At 47.0% G+C, this 25,268-nt stretch overlaps 2 protein-coding genes across 3 annotated transcripts in view; one reads left to right on the top strand and one right to left on the bottom strand.

Moving 5' to 3' along the window:
• Positions 1 to 94: 94 nt before the first annotated feature.
• Positions 95 to 4,451, bottom strand: SNU13 (small nuclear ribonucleoprotein 13). Its single transcript, XM_075153929.1, has 3 exons — positions 4,005 to 4,451; positions 2,989 to 3,109; positions 95 to 2,023 (listed from the first exon to the last, which is right to left on the bottom strand). Exons 1-3 carry the CDS (start codon positions 4,005 to 4,007, stop codon positions 1,761 to 1,763), a joined length of 387 nt encoding a protein of 128 aa, XP_075010030.1. The 5' UTR covers positions 4,008 to 4,451; the 3' UTR covers positions 95 to 1,760.
• Positions 4,452 to 4,483: 32 nt separating this feature from the next.
• Positions 4,484 to 25,268, top strand: part of MEI1 (meiotic double-stranded break formation protein 1) — a 38,884-nt gene continuing 18,099 nt past the window's right edge. The window contains exons 1-18 of one of the 2 annotated variants that reach the window (XM_075153893.1): positions 4,484 to 4,600; positions 4,893 to 5,016; positions 7,453 to 7,503; positions 9,401 to 9,474; positions 10,140 to 10,245; positions 10,807 to 11,010; positions 12,250 to 12,380; positions 12,899 to 13,013; positions 13,835 to 13,951; positions 14,472 to 14,571; positions 17,046 to 17,180; positions 17,726 to 17,840; positions 19,393 to 19,511; positions 20,559 to 20,700; positions 22,118 to 22,229; positions 22,877 to 22,937; positions 24,179 to 24,276; positions 25,066 to 25,240. In XM_075153893.1, coding sequence (XP_075009994.1) covers positions 4,484 to 4,600; positions 4,893 to 5,016; positions 7,453 to 7,503; positions 9,401 to 9,474; positions 10,140 to 10,245; positions 10,807 to 11,010; positions 12,250 to 12,380; positions 12,899 to 13,013; positions 13,835 to 13,951; positions 14,472 to 14,571; positions 17,046 to 17,180; positions 17,726 to 17,840; positions 19,393 to 19,511; positions 20,559 to 20,700; positions 22,118 to 22,229; positions 22,877 to 22,937; positions 24,179 to 24,276; positions 25,066 to 25,240 — 2,096 coding nt within the window. Of the gene's footprint in view, positions 5,017 to 7,452; positions 7,504 to 9,400; positions 9,475 to 10,139; positions 10,246 to 10,806; positions 11,011 to 12,249; positions 12,381 to 12,898; positions 13,014 to 13,834; positions 13,952 to 14,471; positions 14,572 to 17,045; positions 17,181 to 17,725; positions 17,841 to 19,392; positions 19,512 to 20,558; positions 20,701 to 22,117; positions 22,230 to 22,876; positions 22,938 to 24,178; positions 24,277 to 25,065; positions 25,241 to 25,268 lie in introns of both variants that reach the window. The other variant, XM_075153885.1, reaches the window with a different exon arrangement.

Here is a 25,268-nt window from a genome sequence, read left to right as displayed (position 1 = left end):
CTGGCTTTTTTTTTTTGTTAAAGCAGGCTATTGCATTAAGCAGAAGTTCAACAGGGATGATGATGGAAGGCTTCAGAGCAGAAAATTAAGCGAGTTTGTCTTGCTCAAGAGTCCTTTATTTCTGGTCCTTATGTGCTTTTTCTTACATCAGCTGTCTTGGCATGGTACAATAGGGCAAGTCCTTTGCAAAGCTGTGGTTTTAAACACAACTAGCTCAACAGTCAGCATCAGAAGGGAACAGCAGCATTTCTAAACTTCATACAAATGAAAGGACTCTAAAAACTTTGTATTAAGTTCACCTCAGCAAGGATATTCGTTATCAGCCATTTACAAAGATAAACAGACATGATTTGTCTTCAGTCTTTCGTGAGATGCTTTCATCTGCTTGGGATATACTTACTAAAGGCGTGAAGTTAGTGCCTCTGTGGAAGCATTACAGGAGAACTTATCTTCCCTTCTGCTGTTATACCTATTGGTCTTTCCATGCTAGCTTTGCTTTGCTATCCTGCAATAGAAGATGCGTTTGATGTGACCCATTCCAACACAGAGGTTTGGACTCTTCTGCTCAGAGCAGTAAGTGCATTTATTACACAATATGCATTTAACTAAAGCTAGCTCCATAAAACCACCACTAACGCAGAATGCTGGTGGTGCTTCATGCTTTTCCAGAACATGGGATTATCTAACATTCTCTTCTTGAGACACAAGTTGTTTTATCTGAAAGATTACTTGCTCTGTTGCCTTGGCCATGACTTAAAGGGTTTACCTTTAGTCAAGTGACTACAGTACAGCAGCTTCCCTAAAAGCATGAGATATGTAGGGTATTTGTCAGCCACCACAGGCTGCTCTCTACCATGTGGTTTGTACTTAAATACGCTAGGAAGCCCAAGCTCACTGATACAGTCCACACAAAGAAAACTGAAGGAGTATGAACTACTACACTGCAATAGCCTTTAGACAATCTCTGAGCAGTATAGCTTTACAAGTAGGAACACTTCAGTTAGTTGCAAATGCTTCCCCAAGGGAATGACAATTATATTTAGCTTTGTCAGCAAGTTTATTTTTCTTAAAAAGTCAGTATTTAAAAATAAGCGAGACAAGAGATTTCCCCTTGTGCACTGCCATAAGATTTCTGCTCCCCATACACCTCTTACCAGAAGTCTCTTGTCTGGTTTCAAGAAGAAAAAGGGTTGTGCTATGCGTACTGATCTTGGCTCCGTCCGCTGCTACACAGTAGCCGCTGCCTGCCCTGTACGCGGTCTACGCTGCTCCATCACTGAAAGCAACAACTCCAGCAGCCTGCGTGCACACGTTGTGCGGGGAACCGGCGTGCCTTATCCTCAGTAGACTAAATCGTTCAGAAACACAGTTACTCACACCTGTTAGAGGGTGAAGCTTAGCAGAAATACTGCAACACAGAGTAAGCTAATGGGTGGGTTAAAAAAGCCCTGAGCAGGCAGACATGGAGATAAGGGGGTATTTTTAAAAATTTTTTCTTTCTTTTAAACATCAAACAGGAAATACAGTTGTACAATCACTTTTCAAGAATTAATACAATGAGAATGAACATGTTGGAGTGGAATAATAGAGAAGAGGGGGGAGGAGAGACAGAAACACTAAGAATTAAGCCATTATTAAACAAAAACGTGGCATTTTGAAATGAAACACTGATATCAAAACTATAATCTCAACTGAAGCTAGACATTAATTCCCCCTGACTTCAACTTTCCTGTTCCACACACACTTAAACTCATGGGCATTTAGACCAACAGTCTTTCTATAGCTTGCTGGACAGACTGGATCTGAGGCTTTAGCTGTGATCCCTCCTTGATGGTGATGGAGCAGGCGATGACAGGCCGGGAAACACCACATGCCCGGCCCAGGGCTTGCTTGGAGCGCACAAACACATAAGGTACATTCTTGTCCTCGCAGAGAAGAGGGAGATGCAGGATGATCTCCAAGGGCTCTGCGTCTGCCGCCATCACAATGAACTCTGCTATCCCTCGGTTCAGTGTTTTGGTGGCTGTAAAAGAAACTGAAGAGTAAGCCTAGGTCCTTCTGGAAAGCACATCTAACGAACGACAACATTAGCAGATGTTGAAATTAGCATGAGCAAGAAGGAGATCTAGCAGTAGCATGAGGACAGGCCAAAGGAAAGCGGTAGGGAGGGGCTTACTCACAGGGCTGCACCTGGGGTACTGTGCCCAGCGCTGCCCTCGAGCACAGCGGAGAGATTCGCAAGGGAGCGAGGCCAGCCCGGGGCTGCTGACAGGTGGGGGGCACCAGGGATGAGGGGAGACTGAGGGAGCTGGGCTGGTTTAGCCTGGAGAAGAGAGGGCTGAGGTGGGGGGGGGGGGGAATGTGGCTGCTGTCTTCTACTACTTCAAGGGGATTGCAGAGAAGATGGAGCCAGACTGTCCTCGTGAGTGCACAGGAAAAAGGACAAGCTGCAGACTGTGACTGTTGCCTCAGGGAGATTCTCGGCACATGCTGGAATTTTATATTTTTTTTGTCTCCTTATGACAGGGGTTTAAGCCATGGGACACAGGTCCTGAGAGACTGTGGAGTTTCTATCCTTAGAGATCAGGATTTTTTAAAAGTTTGACTAGGCAAAGCCCCAAGCAACCTGATCCAGCTGTGATGGGAGCCATTCTCTGAGCAGGTTGCACTAGAGACCTCCAGAGGTCCCCTCAGACCCAAATCTTTCCATGATTCTAAAGTGGCTGGTCATCTGGTAATCCCAGTGCCACACCACCATGATCACAGGACATGCACCAGAAACCCAGTTTGGGCATCTACCAGAACTGTATATAAATGTTGAAAAGATTACAGTTTAGTTCTGTCCCTGAATATTGCTTAAGCAGGCTAGGAGAAGGAAGGAAGGAGAGGGACGCTCACAATATCCACATCTATGTAATGTTAGTAGCCCATCTCTAGCCACAGGTTCTCACAAAATCCTTGCTATGATTTGCAACACACAGGTCTCACCTTCATTGGCTCCCTTGCGTAGCTGCTTATAGTTGCAGGATTGCTGCACGAGATCCAGTAGCGTTTTGGTGAGCTGTGCATCAGCCAGGGGGTAAGCTTTGGGATTCACTTCTGCCTCACTCTAGAGAAAGGAAAAAGTAGAGAGTATTAAAACAGGAGCAAATGAGGCTTTGTTCTGAACAACACTACACAGGCATCATGTCCACCACACATACTGACTACTGGAGTCACTTCACCATTCTCAGTTGCTCTGCACATACACTAAAAATCCCACTGCATTTTATTTATAAAAAGGGATTCTTCTCATATTCAAAGTAGAGAGATCTCTACTCACACAGACAGGCAATTTAGATCCTACAAACTAGCAATGAACTTACAGGGCAGTCTTCGGGCATTTGCCACCACGGATACTATATAAAATGAAGTGTTTCCGTGCAGAAGAACAAGCTCCTGCCAGCAGCAGATTAACGAGTTCAGACATGAATTTTAAAGAACTCCCGAGAGAAGCACGTATCAAGTTTATTTCTGCAAATTACAAGTAGCTCCTAAATGTTAACACCAATGGCGAAGCGGAACAGCAACGAAGTCACAAGCGGCGTTAGCGCCCGGCGCTGGCAGAACGGCAACTTCTTCAGCCAAGGCAGGCGCTCCCAGCACCTCGCAGGGGTGACCCCACGCCGCGAGGCTCCGCCGCCCGCCCTCACGCGCGGCTCCAGCCCGGCCCCGGCCGCCCTCCCGCCAGCCCAGCGCAGGCTCCCGCTCCCCACGGGGCGCAGCGGGGCCGGGCCGGGAGAGCGGGCCCCCGTCGCTAGGTGCCTCCAGCCCACCGGGCACCCTCCCTCCGGCTCAGCGCGCCGAGCAGGAGACCCGCAACCGGCCACAGCCCCGTCCGCCCGCGGCGCCCGGCCTCCACGTGCTCCCTGCCCTGCAGCCGCCGGGGAGGCAGCGCCCCTCCGCCCCAGGGCCCCCCAGCGCGGTACCCCCCGAGGAGGAGGCCGGCGCCCGGCCCCACTCACCATGGCCGCGGCCTGGGCGGCGCGCTGCGGCCCGGTCGCTCCTCTCGGCCCGAGCGCGTTGAGGGGGAGCAGGCGGGAGCCCTCCTGCGCGCTGCGTCGCCGCCGGAAGTCAGGCCGCCGCGAGCCCGGGGGGTGGGGCGGAGGGGTGGGGCGGAGGGGCGGGGCCCGGGGCGGAGGCTCCGCCCCGGCTGCCCGGGGGCGCTCAGCACCTAACGGGGAGCATCGCTCCTGCCTGCCCGGGCTGTGCGGGTGGGGTGCCCTGTGAGCGGCCCTATAAAAGCATGCAGCCCTGCGGGAGACGGGGGGGGTAGCGGCGCCGCCTCCTCCTCAGGCTGCCGCCCCCAGAGCCGCGGGGAGGGCACGGACGGAGGCGAGGGCACCCCCCGCCCGCCAAGGGCACCCCCCGCCCGCCAAGGGCACCCCCCGCCCGCCAAGGGCAGCGGCCCCGCGCATGCGCAGGGCGTGGCGGCGGTTGGGCGATGGCGGCCGGCTGCGCGCGGCCCTCCGGCGGGCACGGGGCGCGCTGGGCCCTGCCGCTCCGCCCGCCGCTCTGCCTCGCCTGCGCTGTGGAGACCCTGGGCGACGGCAGCGCCTCGGTGGGCAGCGCCTGCCCCGCCGCCCGTTCCGGGGCAGAGCTGGCCTCCGCCGGCCCGCCGCGGAGCGTTGGCCCCCTCACAGCTGGCGCTGCGGCACCCCCTCAGCGGTCCCCACCCCGCCGCCCTGGTTGCCCCCTCTCCTGCGCTGAATTTGGGGCGGGAGGCTGGCCGAGTGGATCGCCTTGGCACTCGGCTCTCGGGGCCTGGTGGCACTCTTCCCCCCCCCGGGGTGATGGGAGCTGTGGGGCGGCTCGGACCTGAGTGCTAACGGGTTGTTGTCTCCGCTCCGTAGCTGGTGCGGAAGAAGCACGTCCTCTCCCGCCTCCACGATGCCCTGGCCTGGCAGGCGCTGCCGGTCGTCCAGCTGCTGGCACCAGACGAGAGGGTCTGCGTTCATTTGATAGGAACTCTCTTTGGTAAGAGCTGTGCTGTGGCCTAACACAGCAGCAGGGAGAAGGCAGTTACCTTTTTTTGAATAGATGTATAAATGTGAAGCTTCTCCACATTTGAAACAAACAAACAAACAAAAAGCAAAAGAATATTGAGGTACTGAATTCCGTACTTCCACCATGCTATGTCAGGTGTGTTATTACTCCCTGTGGAAAACTGCCTGTCATTTGATTTAGAATAGGTTAATTAATTTCCTTATTCCCCAAGAAGCAGGATTGGTATGTTCATAAAGCTCTTGCCATTTTCTAAAGTATCCTGACGTAACTTTAAAGTCTTTCTGGAGAACAGGGAGTGCCTGGCATATGACTCTTCCCTGAATGCCCTCCATTCTGGTCTCATGCCTTAGTGCTTTCTCTTTTTGCTGAACTGTGGCATTATTTAAAGATCCATACAGAAATGAAAATGTGAGCTTAAAAAGGTGGTGTAGGATTTAATAACAAACATGCAAAATAGGAATCTGCATAGTGGTTTTTTCGCACCATCACATTACATTTCTAGAAATCCTTGTAGCCGTAGGACTGTAATATCTGCTTCTTTCTGGTGGGTCAGCCTCATGGCAGAATACAGTGTTCAATGTATTATTGTGTTCAATGTGCCTTTCCAATAACAGTCTCTGTGCTCTTAAACATCTCTTACTGGTTTGTGTTTGCACAGCAGTGCTGTGGGAAAGGTCTTTGAAATGTCTAAAATCTTGACAGAGAAGAAATAAAGGTGGAGGGTGTGAATGCAAGTGCCTTCAAAGAGCAAATATACTGGATTCCTTTAATGCCATGATCTCATTTGCACATCACAGATAATTCTTGTTCTTTGGGGGAAAGTGACTTACAAGCCCCTTCGCCTGCCTTGACGCACTGAATAATTCAAACTGTTTTCCCAGCTGATTTCCCAGCACAAATTGTGTTGTGCATGTTTTGGGAGCTGCTTTGTTAGAAACAGAACTTTGTACAGGATTAGTTCTCTCCATCACAGAAATTTTTGTTGAGCGCTGTCCGCACACATAGTCCGATACAGATGTGGAGGGAGTAGTGCTTATGGCCAATTCAGTCCTACACTGTACGACCCTAACACAAAATACCTCAGAAGACAGGGGAGCTGTGCTTGCATTTCAACGCTTTTGTCTGTTTTTAAATAATTATTCTCTCTCTCTTTAAGAAGCTTTGCAATTGGATCGTTTGGGGACAGCTTTGGCATTTTACTGTGCTTGGTGTAACTCCTAGAGTAGTTGGAATCCCAGTCTAAGCTTGGGGCTAAAAACAATGGCATGTACATTTTGGATAGAGCTTGAATGAACCAAGGATCATTTGGTGCAAGAGGGACCCCCAAAGGTTTGAGCAATGCTGTGGAGGAAGTATTAATAGTAAATTCAGGAAAATACATTCATTTTTGGAGAGAGAATATTGGGATAAGCACGGGCAGAAGAAAGAGGGTTAAGAGAACAGAGGTGTAGTGTGGAGTGCTACATATGAGGAGATGGTGAATTTTAGGTAAGCCTGAATTTCATGCAGCTAATACTGCAATGTTCACTAATGCTGTATGCAAATCTTTTCCAAAGTGTGAGGAAATTACTGAGAATTGGGCAGATGAGGCAGGAAATAAGTAATTTCTTCACCTGCAATGTCATAACATTGCTTTAGTTGGTCAAATTTCTGAGATGTCGTGGAGTCTCCAGAGGGGAGGTTATTTGATTGGATGTGTTGAAACAAGTGGTTTGGCAGAAGTGGGCGTCTGAACCAGATGCTGGATGCTGCAGGTACCTGAAGTTGGAAGGAGCTGGGAGGTAGAGTTTCTCATTGCTGTGGCGTAGTAGAGTGAGACAGTGGCTTATTTTAATACATCCAATCTTACATTCTCATTGTACAAATGACTTGTGAAGTGGTGCCTTCAGGTTCAATTTAACGTTGGAATAGTTTCCATATGCTTTAAACCTGGTGTTCACATTTTGTCTCGGGATTTTCAGTACTGTGGAGGGAGAAGGCTGTTCATGGTAATTGGTATGAATGGGAGATAGAAGGGACAACTCACAGCAGGGCTCTAGCTTCTGTCATTCTGGAATGTTGTTTCAGATGTATGATATTGGATACATGCAGTGAGATGTGGCGACGGTAGCAGTCACATATTTACTTACGTAGGTGGAACCATTGACTTCAACTATAAAGTACATAAAAAATTTGCAAGAAAACCGAATGCCTTCATGTCCCTGTGTTCTGCTTATGGAGGCACCTTTTGTGATACTCCCTGAGAGTATCCACTTTCCTCTGACAAAGTCAGGCTGGTGTCATGTGAAGTGGGGAAAACAAAACAGTTCTGAAAAAAATTTGCAGCTCTTTTTGCAAGCAGGCATTACAGCACTAATGATCACAAGCAGGAATGAGTTCCATGGCTGATTGTGGTTTACCTTTTAGGGATGTTGCATACTGTGGAAGACAGCGGTGCCCTGGACCTATTCATAGAAGGTGAGAGGCAGATGCCACGTCTCAATTACTGACAGTTTGTGAAGGGAGGCTCTGTCTTGTCTGATAACTATAGTGAGATGCTCGGCTTCTACACAGCTTGAATTGGGAAGACCATCTATTTTCTATCAATGCAACAGTGACGAGCGGACTTTTCCAATATTTGGGGGCAGGGGAGTGCATGCAGATTTAAATATTTAGCATTTCTCTCACAGGTTCTGTGTCTGCCATGAATTTAGTGTCAGATGGGTAACAGTGGTAAACAATGCCTCATCTTTGGACCTGACCAAAGTCTCAAAGCAAATGGAAATCTTTCTGTAGGCTTCAGTGAGCTTTGGAATCTACTGCTTTCTCCTCAGGACAGAGAGTATTTGGGATTTAGCTGTACAGGCTGCAGATTCCTCTTTGTGAGCAGTCCTTCGTTTGAAATCTGAAGGAAACGCCTGCAGGGCTGAAAAAGGAATCTCTGCAGTCCAGTTGATCTTGGGCATCTCTGCTGAGTCTAGTGATATTAGCAATGCAATTATTTCCTCCATGAAAGATGAAAGGAGGTGTGACCAGCTCCTTCCAGAGGGGTTTCAGTTTTCAGGCACTTGCTTGAAATGGTGTTGAAAAGGCGAGAAGTCTTTCTGTCATGTTACCAGTCTGTTGAGAGATGGATGCTCTCAAACAGAGGAATTTTAACTTAGTGTTACCTAACTCTTGAAAGTTTTTAGAGATTCTGAGAGTTCAGGGCAAGAAAGGGCCATTAAACCGTCTATAAATCACCCGTCTCAAGATATGCCTCTGCTGAGATGTGTAGCTCTTTAGCTAAAGGAGGTCTCATAGATAAACCTCCAGTATTGCCCTGGCTATACCAAGAGACGGTGAACCTAGGAGTCTCTGGTATTTTTTTTTTAAGATGCTTTCCTAGAATACAAATCAAAAGAGTGTGTTTTTCAAATCAGTCATGCCATGACAGCAAGATACATCCAAGACAGCCTTACCAAATCCTATGGAAGAATATTCTGCACAACGTCTCAGTAAGGGGGCTGTTGTCAAAACTTTATCTGCTAAACATTCAGGTGCCCAGGTTCTAAAAATACCAGAAAAGGAACTTTGCTTCCTGAAACTGGTCCACTGGTATATACGTGTGGAAGCAGAGGCAGCCTGCCAGCATGAAGCAACTGCCTTGTGATTTTGTTAGGGAAACCCCAGGTGATGTGCAGCCAGTGCCTGGTAAACACAGTTTCTTGTTGATTCCTCTTATTAGGACAGAGCAGCCAGAGTTTTTAAAGTTGCAGTGAACCAAGAATAACAGCCCTTACTTGGGGCTGAGGGGGTGAACAGTACCACAAAGGTGACGGGGGCCTTGCTTTCTGGCAAGGTATATGGGACAACTGCAGTGGGGCGGAATGGCTGATAGACTGCACTGTTACCTCGGGGACAGTAGCAGCAGCAGGAGGAGCTCTCAGTCTGCATCTAAGGATACTCAGCAGTTTCAGTTCTGATATCTTCTCCGGAAAGATACGCTTTTAAAGGCCAATTTTCATACTGTAGGAAGCCTGCTCTGTTCAATTACTAGAAATTTTTATGCTTTTAAGCTAGGGCTTTGTTTCCTTCCCTTCTTGGTTCCTTATGTTTACTTGGTGTCCTGATGCTCAGTTTGTCGCTTGCAGTTCATTTCCATGCATGGTTTGTAGTGCAGCTAGAACAGGACTGCTGTAATGTTGCTGCAGAGAGCTCGGGCTGGGCTATTAGAAGGAACAGTGCTGGGAATGCCGATGTTACTCTGCTCTCTCAGCACCTCCGTGCTCATTTAATTTCTAAGCTCTTTGCTCTCTGGTCTGCTAAAGCCCTGTGGAAGATGGATTGTGAGAGCTCTTGGGTGTGAATTACTGATCTTGTTTCTTCTGCCTAGTTCTGGTGCGGCTTGTAGTGGAGCTGAAGTCAGAACAGTACTTGCACTGCATTTTGGATGAAAGCCAAAAAGAGGTCAGTGAAGATGAATTCCTTGCCCTTCCTTTCAATCCTTTAGGGGTCGAGGAGATGGGAATGAGCGGCCCTGCAAGACTGCAGCTACTGTGTTGGGATGCAGCCTCTGCTACAGTAGGATGTCCTAGTGCCAGCTCCCCTGCTGTGATTTTGGCAGTGTTGGTGTCTTCCTATTGTTCCTATGATGCCGTGCAGCCGTATGGCTTCATGACGCTCGTGTGAAGCTGAGTGGCTTCCTCAGATTCTTCTTTTCCTACCTTACTGTTTCAGTGATATGAGGAGCTTTCCCAACCTGTGCTGTGAGCTCTTCCTCTCTTCATTCCTAAGTTTGCGATGGTCCCATGGGGTACAAAAAATTGGGAAGTAGCGAAAGTGGGGAGAAGTTCAGCTGGTTCATCTGCTCATGTAAGAGCTGGAGGGGAGAGAGAGGGAAAGGAGCAAAAAGCAAGAGATTTCTTGGATTAATTAAAAGACATTTTGGAGACTTAGTGGTGTGTTCAGGGTTTTCCTGTGATTTATCCTAAGTGATGAAGAGGACCCAGTTTAGGAAAAGATTCTATTCTGGAGGATTATGTATCACCGAGAGCTTGCTGGTTTGGGTGCATTTCTGCCTTTGGACTGTGTCCTCACCAGTGAAACACTTTCTTTCTCTGTCTCCTCTACAGCTGTGCAAAGCAACTACCATGAGAGGCAGCCTGCCCACGTTCACTCTCTTGGGCAAGCTGGCAGATACCATCCCAGGCTTTGCTGATGTACTGGTGGTAGAGCACAGTGAGTAATGTGTCATGCCTCACTGAAGGGTAGTATTCACAGCCCTAATACACATACACATGCAGGCATTCCCCTGTCCCCCGTGTGAATTCATGAAGGTCACACGAGAAGCCTGTCCAGAAGTCAGAGTGACATTCAGTCCTCCTGGGTTGCAGGTCAGTACCTTCATAGCAGGCTTGTCATTGTGCTCTTAGCCAGCCTGGCAAAACCAGCCTCTGTGAACTGGGGTTTGTGGGTCTTCATCACCGGCAACACCCATTTAGTTTTTCTTTCCTTGGTCCAGACCCTGGGGATCTGGTGAGCAAGCGTAGCGGTTTGTGGAAGTATCTGGGATGATGGATCTTCATATGGTGAACAGCGAGCTCCTCTAGGCATTTATTGCTGTACCTCTGCTCAGTGGGACAGGTGGTGGTGAGCACATCACCTAATTGTGGCATTCATTAATCTGCATACACCAGTCTGTCCAGTGGGCTTTTGCAAGTTTTCAAGGGAAATAGGCTGGTGCTTTTAAAAAGTCAGTTCGTTGGTGTGAATGTTTGCGATTTCTGTTCCTCACGCTAGATAATTTAGTGGATCATCTGCTGATGGGCTTGACATACCCAAATGAAGGTATAAAGGCTGCTGTCTGCTACTTGTATGGCAAGCTGTATTCCTCTCCTGTTGGCACAGAACGGCTCTCAGCACACTTCGAAGAAAGGCTGTATGGTCTCTTCTTGAATACCTTGGGGCGTGCACAGACAAGGGAGCTGCAGGTTAATTGTTTGGGTAAGGCATTGCTGAGAGAAACTGCAAGGTGCAAGGGAAGGCTTAGAATAAGGAAGAAATCCTTGGCTGGTTTAGATGTTCTAATGTGGGTTGTTCCCTAGAGGAGCTTTTTGCTGCTTGGCTGAAGCAGTCAATCTTTTCTGCTACTCCATAGCAATCAAATGGCCCAGACCTGCTGCTGAGCTCCCCCAGCCCGCCATTGCCCCTCGAGCCCCACATTTGCCTAGCACTGACTAATCTTCAGAGTCTCTTCAGAGCTCGCACTGTGGCATGGCCTGGCCTGTCTCAATTTGATGTTTCATCCTAGGAACAGACCATCCCTCAACGTGTCCGAATGCAAACACTATGCACGGACAGGTGGGTTTTGGAGAGCAGTGGGATGGAGTCTAACAAATACGGTCTTCAGATGTGGGGCATCATGTTAGAAAGCTAATGTAGAAGTGGCGCTCTCTTGCATTTATGCTTCCAACTGCACGTATCAACTGTTGCTGGGGAGCACAATTTCAGCCTTTCTGACATTGCTTGTTTGTAAACCATCCAGGGAATTCCTGTTTCTTGTAGGAGGTAAGCAGGAATTGGATTGCTCCTCAGATCATCTACTTAGCTACTAGAAATGGATGATGATTCCTTTGAAAGCAGAATTCTATAGCTCAGACGATACCTCTTGTGAATTTGTACTGACACGTACTGATGATTTGCATCAATACCTGTAGCAGTGCTCTAGACTTCTATACTGAGGGCTTTTTTGTGTGTGCGTATATCCTTTAGCTAAACACAGCTGTTTCAAAGAGCCTGTGAAAGTAGAAGGGGAAGTTAAATGCCAGTTCTCTAGGAATTATTCCAGGGAAAATGTCTAGTTATTGTTGGGTCACTGACTGTAGCTTGGAGAAAAATGCAGGTCAAGAGCTCTCCCAAGAAACAGTTTAAGGGGTGGGTACTGGAGCACAGAAGACGATGCAAGTAGAGTGCTCCTGAGATCATGTACCAGTGCACATGCACGTCTCTGAGGAGGAACAGGGAACAGATCAGACCCAGCAAAAAGCATCAGCAACAAGGGGTTGCAAGACATGGGGCTCATAGCAGTATCTGGGGACACAGTGGGAAGAAGCTCCCTGATCTGGAGGTGAGGGCCTTTGTTAGGAGTGCAGGAAAGGGGAGGAAGTTGGCAACAAGTCTTAGGTGTTAATACAATCCTTGCTATGCCCAGAATGGTGTTCATTCTTTCTCCCCCTTTTGCAGGTTTGCTAAAGGAGCTGCTGAAATCTGACCATTTTGTATCCATTCTTATGAATAATTCAAAGACAGAGCAGGAGTCTGAAAACCCTGACTTTTTAGAAGGGGAAAATCCACTGCCACTTGTTCTCAAAAAGGTGATTGCTGAAGTAGTAGTGAATTGTCGGTAGACGTAAAGAATTTGCTGACCTGTATTGAATCTTTATCTGAGGCACTTGAGTATGCTGTTGCCAACACCAGCAATAGAAACTGCAGTGGGAAATGGGGACATCCCCACAGATGACCTCATTGTTCATTCCTGCATCCTGGAGGGGGGAAATTTTACTCCTGGCCTCAGCTGATTTTACTCACTCACACTTGAGGTCTGGTACAGCACTTGTAGTGCCAGCATGACTAAGCATGGGGGCAGAGCTATTCTTACTCATAATCTTCTCTGTTGTGGTTCTCATTTTGCATTTTTTTTAGGGTATTTGGTCCAGTGTTTTATCTTGCCTTTGCAAGTTTAATCTGTGAAACACATGCCAAAAGAGAGATCTTCATTTATGTTTTAAATTTTAAAATTTAAAAGGAAGGAGGAAAATGTAGAGGAAAATGTTTCCTACTCATATCTGCATAGTTGACTTCCTCTCTCATTTTGACTTTTGTTTCCCAACAGCTTTTGTTGACCAGAGATGAGATGTTACAGGCAGCAAGTTCTCACTGTGTGGCTGCAGTGCTGGTTCACTCTCCCAGCAGATATGCTCCTGCTTTTATCCATGCGGATGTCCCAGGTGAAGAAATGCAGTAGCATCTTATTATTTATCTCCCAGTATCAAAGCACTCCCTGGCTGTCTGTTTTAGGAATCAGTCTGGCTCCATGAAATCCACTGATGGCATAATGTGTGCGATGACCATTTTATACCAGCAAAGATGGCTAATGTGATTTTAGGAATAGAAGGGGAGAGTAAGTTTTCAACTGAAAGTGTAGAAGCAACTGTCAACAAGCAAAATGGCATTTCCACAGCAAGAATTTGCACAAGTCCTTGAGATCAAGGTCCTTCTTACCGGACCTTAGATACAAGCTTAAGCAGACTGGGGTTCCATCTTATCCCACTAAATATTGTAAGTTTGGACAGAATTTGGTCTAGGATTTAGCTTTAGAATGCGGCTTTGGGAGGTGGTTTATTATTTCTCTGTAATCCCAAATGACAGAAATGCTTTCATTTTACAAATTCTTTGGGAGATGTGAAAGTTCTGAGGAGAAAAAAAGATCACTGCATCTGTAGTAAAGCTTGCTTTGTGGCTTTTCATTTGTGCCAAAGGCTAGAGCCACAATTCAGCTCCTGCCTGCTGAGTTTGTGCTGGGAAGATGCCTGCCTCTGGGATTCTGCTCTCCAGTCACCTTGTTTTGAAGACTAGCATACCCCCAAGCATCCACTCCGTTCTCCATTCCTGCCGTTTCATAATACAACCGTTCTCCCTGTGGCTGTTGCTATGCTTCCTTGTTCCTTCTCCTTCCTCTGCTCTGTTCTAGGAGCAGCTGTGCCATGCTGTGAGCAGGCTGCCTCTTACCAGGGTGACCTTCTCTGTGTGTGTGTGTGTGTGTTTGCAGAATTCCTATTTGAGTGTCTCTCGTGCAACAGTGAAATTCTCATCTGGTCAGTGTATTGCTGCCTGCTTCTCCTAACTGAAGAGCGCCTTTTCTTCTCAAAGTGTCACACAGTCTATGGTGAGTCATCAACCTTTCTGACAGAGTGACTGCAGTAATACTGTGGGCATTTGTTGTGCCGCTAGCTGAATTTCAATGCTTTACACACAATCGCAATTTCCAGTCAGGATGGATAAAGGACTGAAAATGAGTACCTATCAGACATGTTTGGGATGTCCAACATAGCTTGAATTTAGTGTCCCTGTCCTAATGAGTTCCTGATGCATTCGTTATAATAACCAGTTATCATGACTGACACTACCTAAGTTACTATTAGGTGTTTCTGTGGATGTGCCAAGAGTGGCTTTAGGAAGAAAGGCTAAATTTTTTCTGTTCTTCTGGACTTACCTCCATCAGTGGAGGTTGGGGCCTATTATCAGGGAGCTGAGTGAACACTCAGCAGTTTTGGGCAGTTGTTTCTGTCAGTGGCTCAGAAGAATAATTGTTGAAATCTTCCTTCCTTTTAAAAATTAATTTTCCTTCGTTCCTGGAGTTTGGGGTGTTAAAAGCCCTCTCTGTGACTTCTCTTGGACATGTGCAGGCATTGAATCTCTGGTGAGGAGTCTCCAAGATGTCCTGCAGCTGAACAATGTGGAGTTGCACAAACAAGGGCTCCTACTCTTCACTGAAATACTGAAACGGTAAGGGAGTACCCCCATCAGGCTTTCAGAGGCAGTTTCGTGCCCCAAAATGGAGGCTGTGGTGCTTTTGCTTTTTAAGGTTTTTGTCCAAGACCAAATATCTACACCCCCAGAGCCTTTGTGTTTGAAAGATGTTGCTGAATGAACACATCTGCCTTATTCTTGTGAAGAAGGGCCTGACGGTTATTTCCAAACCTCCCAGCTTGTCCTCTTTGCGCACCCATCCACCAGTATATCTGCCTCTTCCTGCTTCCTTGCCAATCTGGGAGGTGAAATCTCCTTTCAGCTGTAGATAGAGCAGGGGGGAAGGCCAGGAAGGTCCAGGCGTATGTGAGCAGGCCAGCTCCTGCTAAGTGTGCCTCTGTGACAAAATTCCATGGCTTCTAGTCTTGTATCATCATCTGAGCTAAATTCAAACAGCAAAAACAAATTCTAGGCTGAAATATTAATGTCTTCTGTCACTTTTTTCCTAAGGAATAACATACATGGCTTGTTTTTCTTCTGTGCTCCCTGTTCTTGCCTCTGTGATCTTGTTCCTGTCCTGTCATGCTAGTGACAGAGTCTTGTTTTTGCCGCTTAGTTCCCCCAAGAGAGCCCTTGAGCTGAATTTTGGAAATGTCATAGTCAATTTTGTAGTGGCAGTGTACAAAGGAGAAGGAAAAGCAGCAGTGCTAGAAGAGTGTGATGATGCCAGTGTGGGATCTGTCAAAAAGAGAAACCAGGATGTGGGAAACACTAATTACAGCGTTTATGCTTGTAAAACAAAGAGAACACTCTGTGCAATTACTCTCATTTTCTAGCACACCCATTCTGTTTCTCTGAGCTTTGCTTTAGAAATGATGTTTTATTTAAAACTATCTCATAGTGGGGAAAGGGGTCTCATCCTGGAACCTCTCCTCTTGGTTTTTCCTTGCAGCTGGATTCTCTTGTGTAAGCGAGCCCCACGCTCTGGTGTTGTCCAAGCGGGACGTACTGCTCCCCTTGGCAGTATGTCGGGAATGGTGGGTAGCTCTCCCTGGAGCGCCCCTTGTCTCTCCCAGCACAACCAGAGTGGCAAGCACAGTTTGGGGCCCAAAGACAAGAGGCTGCAGGAAGCTACAAGAGTGCTGTCCTTCACACTTTTCTCCCAGGCCCTGAAGACGACATAGTGCACCATATTGCGAGTGGGTTTGTGCCTCTTGAATGAGTCAGCAATACTCCTCCATCCCTTCCTCCCTGCATGAATCAGTGAAGACTTTTTTTTTCCTGATGTGTTTTACTTCAGGTCAGTGATTAAAGAAAGGAAATACAGGATTAATAGATTTATGGTATAAGTAGAAACAATTTGGAAGTTCAGCACATCACTTATGGCTTGGGCCAGAGGCTGCTCGTGGTGCACGAGTTCCACAAGACCTTTTCCTTGCCTTGCCCCCCTCACAGCAGAATGTGAAGTGACTGCCAAGCTGGATCTCATCCCACTGAGTGACTAAAAAGAGTGGTTCTGCCTCTGTTCACTTTTTGCCCTGTAGCTGGGCTACTAGTGTAATTTCTACTGAAGTTCACTTTCCTTTCCCATTTGTGCATGGGAGCATGTGCTCCTGGGTTGCTTTAGTCAGGCATGTGTGTAAAACTGAATAACAGGGAATGATTTTGGCTCCCAAGTCTGGCTCCTGTCATGCTGTGCTGCTTTTCTTGATCCACTTTGGAGAGGCCCTCTGGCAGGCTGTTAGTGCCTCTTGTCCACATGTAGCTGCCTGTCTTCCCCCCGCCCTCCCAACTGTACCTGACTTGTCAGGAGCCAAATGAGCACAGCCTGCCATTTACACAACTCTGTCCAATTATGGGATTAATGGCTTGTCATCCCTCCATGCTCTCGTGCTGAATGCTCAAAGGTGTTGGGCCACAAGGTGATCAGACGACCAAAATGTTCACTATCAAGAATTGTCAAAACAGTTGGATTGTGTTTATTTTCCTGATTACTTTTCAAGTTCATGAAAGTCCCTGTCCTTCTGGCACCATCTGGCATTAGAAGTGCTATAGGACTGTGAGAGGAGCTATTCTCATGGCATCGTCCTCGTTCTAGGATGGTGGTGTTTGCTTGTTTACTCAGAAATATGAATTGCCAGGTGAACCCACAAATGCCAGAGCAGATGGCCTCGGCATAAAGTCCTAGGCAGAGAGATCACTGTATTTTGCAAAGCCTGTTCTTCTTGTGCTTTTCATGTCAATGTTTGCTGGTGTAGTCACACAGTTATCCAGGCTGTGGGGTTTTTCATCATAGTAGGGCTCCAGACCTGCTGAAGTTCACTCTTTGTAGCAAACCCTCCACCTGCTCAAGTTTGAGACTACCTCTTTGAGAGCAGCTGGCTCTGAATACTGAAAAGCATGGCTGGAACCACACGGCTTAGCTGTCCATTTGGTGAAATGAGGAGAGGGCACTACAGCTCCTTAACTCTGACAATATGCTCCTTGCTTATTCAATTTTCTCTTCGCAGGCAACCAGTGGAAATCAAATTATTCACAAACCGAGGTGTATGTATAGAAGCCATTGATGTTTTGATGGATACAGTGAACTGCCCAGTGCTGGAGGTGGTACTGGAGGCTGTGAGAGCTGTGGCAGCTTTCCTGAGGTAGGCAGGAAAATATTCGCAGTCTTTTCTTCAGATAGATCTGTTGATACCGTGTTGGTCTCTGCGGCTCCCCTGTGGCTGTGTGGGTGAGTGTGCTCTGCAGTGGGACTTCTGGCTGAGGCAGGCGTGGGTACAGCACAGCTAGCTTCCCACCTGCCTCAGAAGGCTGCCAGGGCAATGAAGCTGTGGTAGGCAGCAAGTCGCTGCAGCAAGGACCTAGCGTCCCAGGCAGGCTTGTACTGCGGCTGCTGTGGCTTTGTCACTCTGGGCCCCACCCGGATAGAAAAGAGCAAGCATAAGACTCTGTACAGTCATATGCTTCCTGACTGTAGTGGGAGCAGACAGTGAATGCAGTGAGGGTGTGTTTGGGCTCACATCTGGATGAAGGCACTGTTCAGATACTGTGACCTTAGTGTGCTGTGCTACAGAGAAGTGGCCATGGCATATTGCTGTCAGAAGAGCAGTTATTTCTGCTGGTGTTGCCTTCCCAGGTGGAATGTCCCTAGCAGGGAATGTGCATGCTGTCTTTCTCTCCGCTTGTTCAGGAAGGACCATCTGAGCTCCCCTCCGGTCCCATACGAAGAGCTGCAGAAGCTGCTGGAGGCAGTGCTGAAGCGATGTGCTGACCTTTCCCCACCACAGAGTAGCAAGAGGCATGCAGTAAGTCAAAAGTTGTTGTTGCTTGTTGGTAGAACCAAGCAGGACAAGGATGATCCTCCTAGCACACTATGCGGATGTTGTATATACGTTCCGTCCCCTTACCTTACGGCTCTTGGGTTCCCTGGTGTTTCTTTCGATTCTCATGCCTTGAGATGGTACCAATCTTTGTCTTTGAAGTACCTGAAGATGGATGCTGCTGAATGTTGTCTTTCTAAATTAATGAAGATTTGTGGGGCACCACTTGAGCACGCTGCTCTCTTTATGTGTCCAGTACTCCAAGGTCATTTGAACTTCCCCTTCTTCAGGCCCCCACCTTGTAGGCTGCATCGGTCAATCTATTTTTTTGGCAATGAACATCTCTTGCTGTGCCTTCAGACCAAGAGGGTCATCAAATATGCACTCTGATGCCTCAGCAAGGGAGCTGTTAGCCACTCTCTGAACTGCAAATCATTTCCTGTTCCTGCAATGTGTAGTGTGATGTGCTGCTGGGACCTATGCACTTCTGAGGAGAACCCCCATTACAGATGGCTAGTGAAAAGACAAGGGCTGAGCCTTCTTGCTCTAGTCTTAGAGCCATGTAGGTTTAGATTGCATGTCTGTAGTGGCAAGAGCATCTTGCTGGAGTACCAGAGCTTCAAATGCCTGCTGAACTGTCTTTAGGCCCAAGTTCTGTGGTATCAGATGTCTGTCTTCTCTGCCTGGAGAAGGCCAAACTGCTTTCTGCCCCATAGGCAGATAGTGGTCAGTCTGTTGGCACACACACAGAGCTTGGTGTCCCATTCAGAATAAGGAGCTTCACAGGAGGGAAATTAGGCAGATAGTAAGGACATCCAGGCTGTCTTTAATGGGAGAAAAGGGGAAATGATTGTACCTATACTAAGGTATCTCAGCATCAAATGGAGAAGGAGTTCTCAACTGCCAGGCATCAATGTGTCGCCGTGCCCTCGTCTGGTAGTATGTGGAGAAGACCACCACAACAGCTTAAGGCTTAAAGGCAGATTTTGAGTTCCAAGTGGTTCCCCGTTTGGGTAAATGATTAACTCTGACCCTAACGCTGCAGTTGGCGTCTGGCTGCACTCAATAGGATGCTGTGTGGGAACAACAGCTAGTACATGGATAGTTGCTTATAAATCTGAGCCAAAGTAGAGAACTTCTAAGATTTCAGTGCTGAGCAAGGAGAGGAACTGTTCAGCATTGTCTGAAGAGTAATTGGAAGAAAGAAAATTTAAAAAAATACCGTGCTTTCCCAGAACGGTTTGAAGGTCTATTAGCTGAGCTGTTTAAAACTCAGATTAGTCCAAACCATGGCAATACAGACTGTAAAGACAGGGCAGTGCAGAACTAGTAGCTCTGTAACTCTGTCCTCCCTAGGAAGAGCACAGAAGCTCTCTAACTCTACCCTCCTGGGGGAAAGCACAATGATGAAAAACCAGTTATGTGAAAGAAGTGAGTGAAGGGAAATCTGTTCTTCCTCCTGCTGCTGGTATCAGAGAATAAAGCTATTTTTTCCAACAGTGAACATAAGATTTTAAACACTTCTCTCCTTTAACAGGGTGATCTCCTATTCTCAGTGTCTCAGAGTCACCCGGCAAACAGAAATCTCAGCAGAGTTCCTCAGAAACAGGGCCAGTTCTTGCTCAACACCCTGGAAAGTTTCAGAAATGCTTGCAGGTGAGAACAAGTCAGGGAGGTGGGTGGGTGGTGTGTGTGTCCATGTCTGTCCGTCCTTCTGTCCTTGCAACTGAGTTCCTCTACCCAACCCCACCAATGAAATATCACAGGTGAGTTCGATGCATGGCACTTGTCAGTGAAACAAAAGAAGGAGGGATGTAGTGATAGCGAAAATTTTGTGACCCCTGTATGTGTCTGCCAAGAAATTTGCCTGGGATCTACCAGTTTATTTCATGTCTTTGGCCTTTGAGGAACTGCTTGAAAATTAGCCAAAACTCGTGACGTTGTAAGAATGGTTGGGAGGTATGTGTGAAACCATATCCCTGCTCTGGGGTATGTGGTCTCACTGCTGGAGGGGATTAACCATTTAACAAATGTGTATCTGCCTCAGATGCTGGCCTTGGATTTGCTCATGTCTGTGACCTCTTACTGCAAGTGGGTTTATAGGCACCAACTTGTCCTGTTTTTCTGGATGAGAGCTATCTCTCACCCTTAGCTGCACAGCAGACGGTGGAGTATGAAAGCGGATCTGTTGTTAGGGAAGTCTGGCCAACTTAGTTATTTTGCCTTGCATCACTTGCATTTGGTTTGGCTGAGATAATTCAGTCAGAAGCAGGTGTCCTTGTCTGCACTGACCCAGTGTCTTGGGGTGGTGTTACAGGGCACTCGGGTTCTGTCATGGTTTTTAGATCAGCTGAATGGTCCCCTGGCTGATTTTCATGAGGTTTGCTGTACTGTGCTCCAGGCACTCTGGCCTGGCTGGGAGCCTTTAGTCTTGCCACACTAGGGCTTCCCACAGCAGATACCTTCTTCACAGAAGCTAAGTCTTCCTTTCCCAACTTGTACTGTTGTGCAACACTGCTGACTTTTAATAGCTTCACTCAAGAGGTAACGCTGTGTGATTGCCAGATTCCTGTGTTTCCAGCCCATCAAGTGTTTGTGGGGTCCTTAATGGCGAAAGTTGCGATGGAAATGTAGTATTTCCCGACTTCCTTTACAGAGTGAGGAGGATTCCTCCTTCCCCTGGTATCCGCTGTGTGTTTGTAGGTTAGCAGTGGAATTCCAGAGTGACCCCATGGCCCAGGAGAACGCTTTCACTGCCCCCAACTCCAAGAGCAAGGACACACTGAGCAACTTCTCTGAGTTCCTGTTGAGGATTTGTGACAGTCTCTGCATCCCCATGGTTATGGTAGGGTTTCTTTTGAACTTGGTCTATTCCTTGGGTACCTGGAAAGGTGCTTTCAAGCACTGAGAGTGGGTTGTGCAAGTTTTTTTGGGGGAAAGAGAGGATGTAGAATAAACCAAGAACAGCTGTGGCATTTACCACCTCTCTAGAGCCAAATGTGGCAGTATACAGTTACGCAAAATGGGATTGTATGGTCTTAGAGGGTGGAGAAATTCATAAAGCTTCCATGTAGGTGGCGGTGTCTTTCTTCAGACTGTGCAGTCCCCAGAGCCTACCTGCCACGTTGTCTAGTCCATGGCAGCTCTGGATGTTGCAGAAAATGAAGAGTGCCTGAACTGTTGTTTCCTCTTCTGCCACTTTTTCAAAACTTGCTTTTGTCTCAGAAAGCAGTGGTATTTTGCATCTGCAGTTTTGTTTTCACGCTTCTTTCCAGAAGGTATTGAGGAGGCTGCTCAGTCTACACAGTAAGGGCAGTACTAAGCATTGTGCCTCAGTAAGGCCAGGGACACGGTTTAAAAAGCAGCCGTGGAGAGTCATGTGTGCTTTAGTGCTCCGTACAGACCTGTCACTAAGACACTTGGAGCAGAATTGTCAAAACAATGGGACTCTGGTTGTGGTTCTAAATGTTGAGTAAATTTTGCTTGTGCTTTGCCAATGGTTCAAGTGTATGGATTCTTGCAGTTGTTGGGAACTTGGAGATGTTTTGTTTTGTATTTTTTTAACCAATCTCTTGGTAGGCAGCTGCAGTGGCATTGCTATTCTCCTGCCTGAAGGGAGGGTACAGTGCATGTCCAGTTTGGCAAAACTGGAGTCTGTGTGCTGTTTCTTCCTCATTGAACTTGGGTAAAAGTTAATGGACTGTTAATGGACTGAATGTCCAGTGACCTTCTACAAAAGTGAGTTGAGTCGTTCTGTTCTAAACAGTTTAGGGCTGGACTCTGTAGAGAGCTTAAATGCCTGCGTTTGCCACTACTCAATAAAATGCTGGAGCACTGGTGTTACGTGTTACTGAAGTCAGCTGCACTTAAGCATATGTTCTATGTTGTATGCCACACTGGAGAATTAGCTATCTGACCTGTAAGAGCAATTACTTCCAGGGCAATATGGGCAGTAATGTCAGTCACTGTGCATTAAGGCCTAACTGGTTGCCAGCTGGAATCAGGAAGAAGTTTCTTGTTTGATGTCATGTCTTGCAGAGTTAGCAGCACAGCTCATAACATTGGCAGAGGGGAGTGTTAGTTGCTTTCAAAGTGCTCTGTAAGCCTGTGTACTTGCTGCCAGGCATTTTGGTAGAAGAACTGTTACTCCATTTGTATGGATTTAGCAATCTAACTTTCTGGACGGGCAGGAGGCTGGAAGAAAGCTGCTGCTTTCAGTGTTTATTGCATATCACGCACCTGATCTTCTCTTCTTTCCACAGAACTACCTGGAAAGGGCTGTCAGCCCATCAGTGATGGAGGTTTTCATCTCAACACTTAATACCCTCTTTACAGTGGTTCCAAACATGCGGAATAAGTTCTCCAAAAAGCTGGGTATGGGGGTAGTGTAGTGTGGGATCATGTTCTCTGTGCTCTTAACTTAACTGATGGAACTTGCTGCTACTGCATATTACTGAGGCAATGAGCTTAACGAGACTTTGTGGAGGATTATATTACATGTTTATATGAGTAAGAGTAGAGTGCGCAGTCATGTTCAGCAGGATGAAAAAGTTATTTGCTTTAGCAATGATGATGGGACAGATTTTATTTTAGATAAGTAAGTTGTGTCAGCTTTACCCTTTCCTCTGGAATATTCAGAATTGGCTGTTCCTGTAGACAGGGATTATGCTGGAATTGTTGGTGGGATTTTACTATGTAGAAATCGTATTTATTCTGTATATTCCCTACTCTTCGCACATCAGAGAGGTGATGTAGAGAATTCCTCTGTTCTGAACACATGAAGCTGGCAGATCTTCTCTTCTCTTGAGAAAACAAATGAATCTCAGTCCCCTCCAAAACAAACTTGGAGTAGTTTGCTTTGGGAGAGAAAGCCTAACAAATGTATTCTTAGTGAGGTGGCCTGCTCTGTTCACCAGCTTTGCGTGGAGATGTGTGGGGATGGTTATGGGACCTGCCTACTCTTTTCCCTTATCGTACACGTTCTGTGCTCCTTCAACATTTTTGTCTTGCTTTCTGTCTAGCATCATCCTCCTTCATCCGACTGACACTGGAGCTGAAGGCCAGATTTTGCTCTGTACAAAGGTATTGTGATGTGTGTATTGTGAGCGAGTCAAAAATTTCCAGATGGGAAAGCAGATCATGCCTTACCTAACACACCTGATTAGGCAGGATGGGAGGCTGAAAGACTCAGGAGTGGTTTATCTTATTGCAAATTGTAAATGGTAACTGACAATGGAAAAGCTGGATGTGGGAGAAGGGAGAAGCAGTCGAGTAGGGGGCGGGTAGATTTACACAGCGTTGTGAGAATTTTGTGCTTCATCGTGAGCTGCGCAGATAGAGATAAAGCTGCCTGACTTTGGAGTAGTCAAATCAGTGGGTGTTTTGGAAAGAAGTAACAGTAGCATCAGTTCCATCTGAGCTCTGGTTTCTTAGGCACAAATTACCACTATCTTTGTTCCTCATGTGATAATGTGTAAGAAATGGGAGGGAGGAGGAAGACTTCAACAGCAGACATTGTAAAGGGTCTTCTGTAGCAGAGGCTATGATTTCTGGGTTGAGGAGCACTTGGAGAGACTCTCTGTGGGTCTGCAGAAATGTTTTAGCTCCTCTTCCCTGTGACTGCATCTCATTAAAAGAGTAAATAAAATACACAGCACCCCTAGTCCAGGTTACCACTGTGGAACTTAGAGTGGGGATGTTTGTACCTGTAAATGGCGAGGGCGGGGAGGGAGTGATCTAGGCCTCTGAATACAGTAGTGTGGGGCACCAAGGATGGTGTGTTACAGTGCAAAGATGTTTGGTTATGTCCTATTCTGCAAGGAAATCATTGGAGAGAGAGAAATGCCTGGAAATAGAGTGATTGCCACCCTTTTAGTTAATGTTTTGACATTCTTCATTGTTCATCCCTGGAAATGCCATTGTTACAAAATCTCCTTGCTGATGTTTGGATGTCCAGTGGAATCAGGTATCAGGAGCCACCCTCAAACACCTCCCATTCTCTGCAGTCCCTTACAGGACTCCCTGTGTATACCAGGTATGATGATTGTGAGAGTACCCCACTGTATTCATATTGTCCCAAGTATGTGAACACGTTCACCTGTCGTCACTATGCACACCCGCCACATCTGTGAGCTGACTGTCCTTTGGGAACTCCTGCTTTCCCTGGAAGCCCAGGTTGGCTCCTGGAGTCTCGTTGTGATGGGGCAGATGCTTGTATGTGATCATTCAGTAAACTGAGGTTCTGGCAGACAGCGTGTGATATTAGAAGTATGAAGAGGATGTTTCTAGCCTTCTTCACTGTATCTTTCTGCTCTTCTTCACAGTAACCCTGCCTTGAATCAGGCCTGTTCCAGCTTCCTCTTCAGCTTGTGCCTGAGCCTTTACTCTGCCACAGAGAAGGAGAGAACTTCTTCTCAGGAGGGCAAGTTTGGGGAACGAGACAAATTGCTTCATTTAGCGTGAGGCCCTGCCACCCTCTATTTAGGCAATAGATGCAAAAATAATAATAAAAAAAGACAAATGAGGAGGGAAGGGAGGACACACATAAGCTCTATTTAGAGGGTTTTTTTTTTTCCCCCAGTTTTTTTTTATGCTGGTCCAGCAAGGAGATAACACTCAGAGAATGCCTTTTGAAGAGTTTGGAATGCTGCATGAAAGAATGTTTTTCATGTGCCTATGGTTTTGTTTACATGGTGACATTTATTAGCACAACTATGCATGGCTTAATTGAAACAATATTACTTGCCACATAGTCACCCATATCTGCAGATTAAGGTCATTTTTTCCTCTGGCATACTCTATAAAGCTTTCCTGTCTATACTGTAACTTTCCATAATAGTTAAGTCCCAAATAAATGCGATTAAAGTTTCCACATCACAAAAGCCACTTTTCCCACTGGCAGTGGTTGGTCACCATACAGGCAGCATCAGCAAAGAGCTGGGAACCTCAAACAGAAGTGTCTTTTCATCCTCAAAGCCAGCTCCATTAAGTCAGGTCTCACACCTCTGTTCATGCCAAATCATAGAGGTGCACCTGCTGTATGCACACTGTGGGGTAGTAGGTTGGCTTTGATATTTCTTACCGCAGGAGCTTCCCTAATTTAATGTGCTTGAGTTAGGGCAGGCAGGTGCTTCCATCCCCCTGTTCCACTCTGCTTTGTCATAGACGTTCCTCATCACTGCCTGCCTGCTCATGTTAGTTTTATTTCTAGAGCAAGAGATGTCTGACCTCCTGCAGAAGGGTCTGCCTCAATTAAACTACACCGTTGCTGAAAGCCTTCTCCTCCTGGCTGAAACCCCTGAGCCGTTCTCTTTGGATCAGTCTCTTTGCAGCCACCAACACTGCTTCATACTACTCTTATACTTTGCCTACACCCTTGGAGACAGGTGAGCCAAGAGTATACAAGGCAAGTAG

Source organism: Calonectris borealis, chromosome 1 (assembly GCF_964195595.1).
Source record: "Calonectris borealis chromosome 1, bCalBor7.hap1.2, whole genome shotgun sequence".
NCBI classification, from domain to species: Eukaryota; Metazoa; Chordata; class Aves; order Procellariiformes; family Procellariidae; genus Calonectris; species Calonectris borealis.
The sequence above is the reverse complement of the archived record's forward strand: the minus strand, read 5'-3'. Positions and strand labels throughout refer to the sequence as shown.

Coding starts and splice junctions, on each gene's coding strand:
- SNU13 (XM_075153929.1), bottom strand. Junction 2,024..2,988: donor ACGCAAGGGAGCCAATGAAG/GTGAGACCTGTG, acceptor TTTCTTTTACAG/CCACCAAAACACTGAACCGA.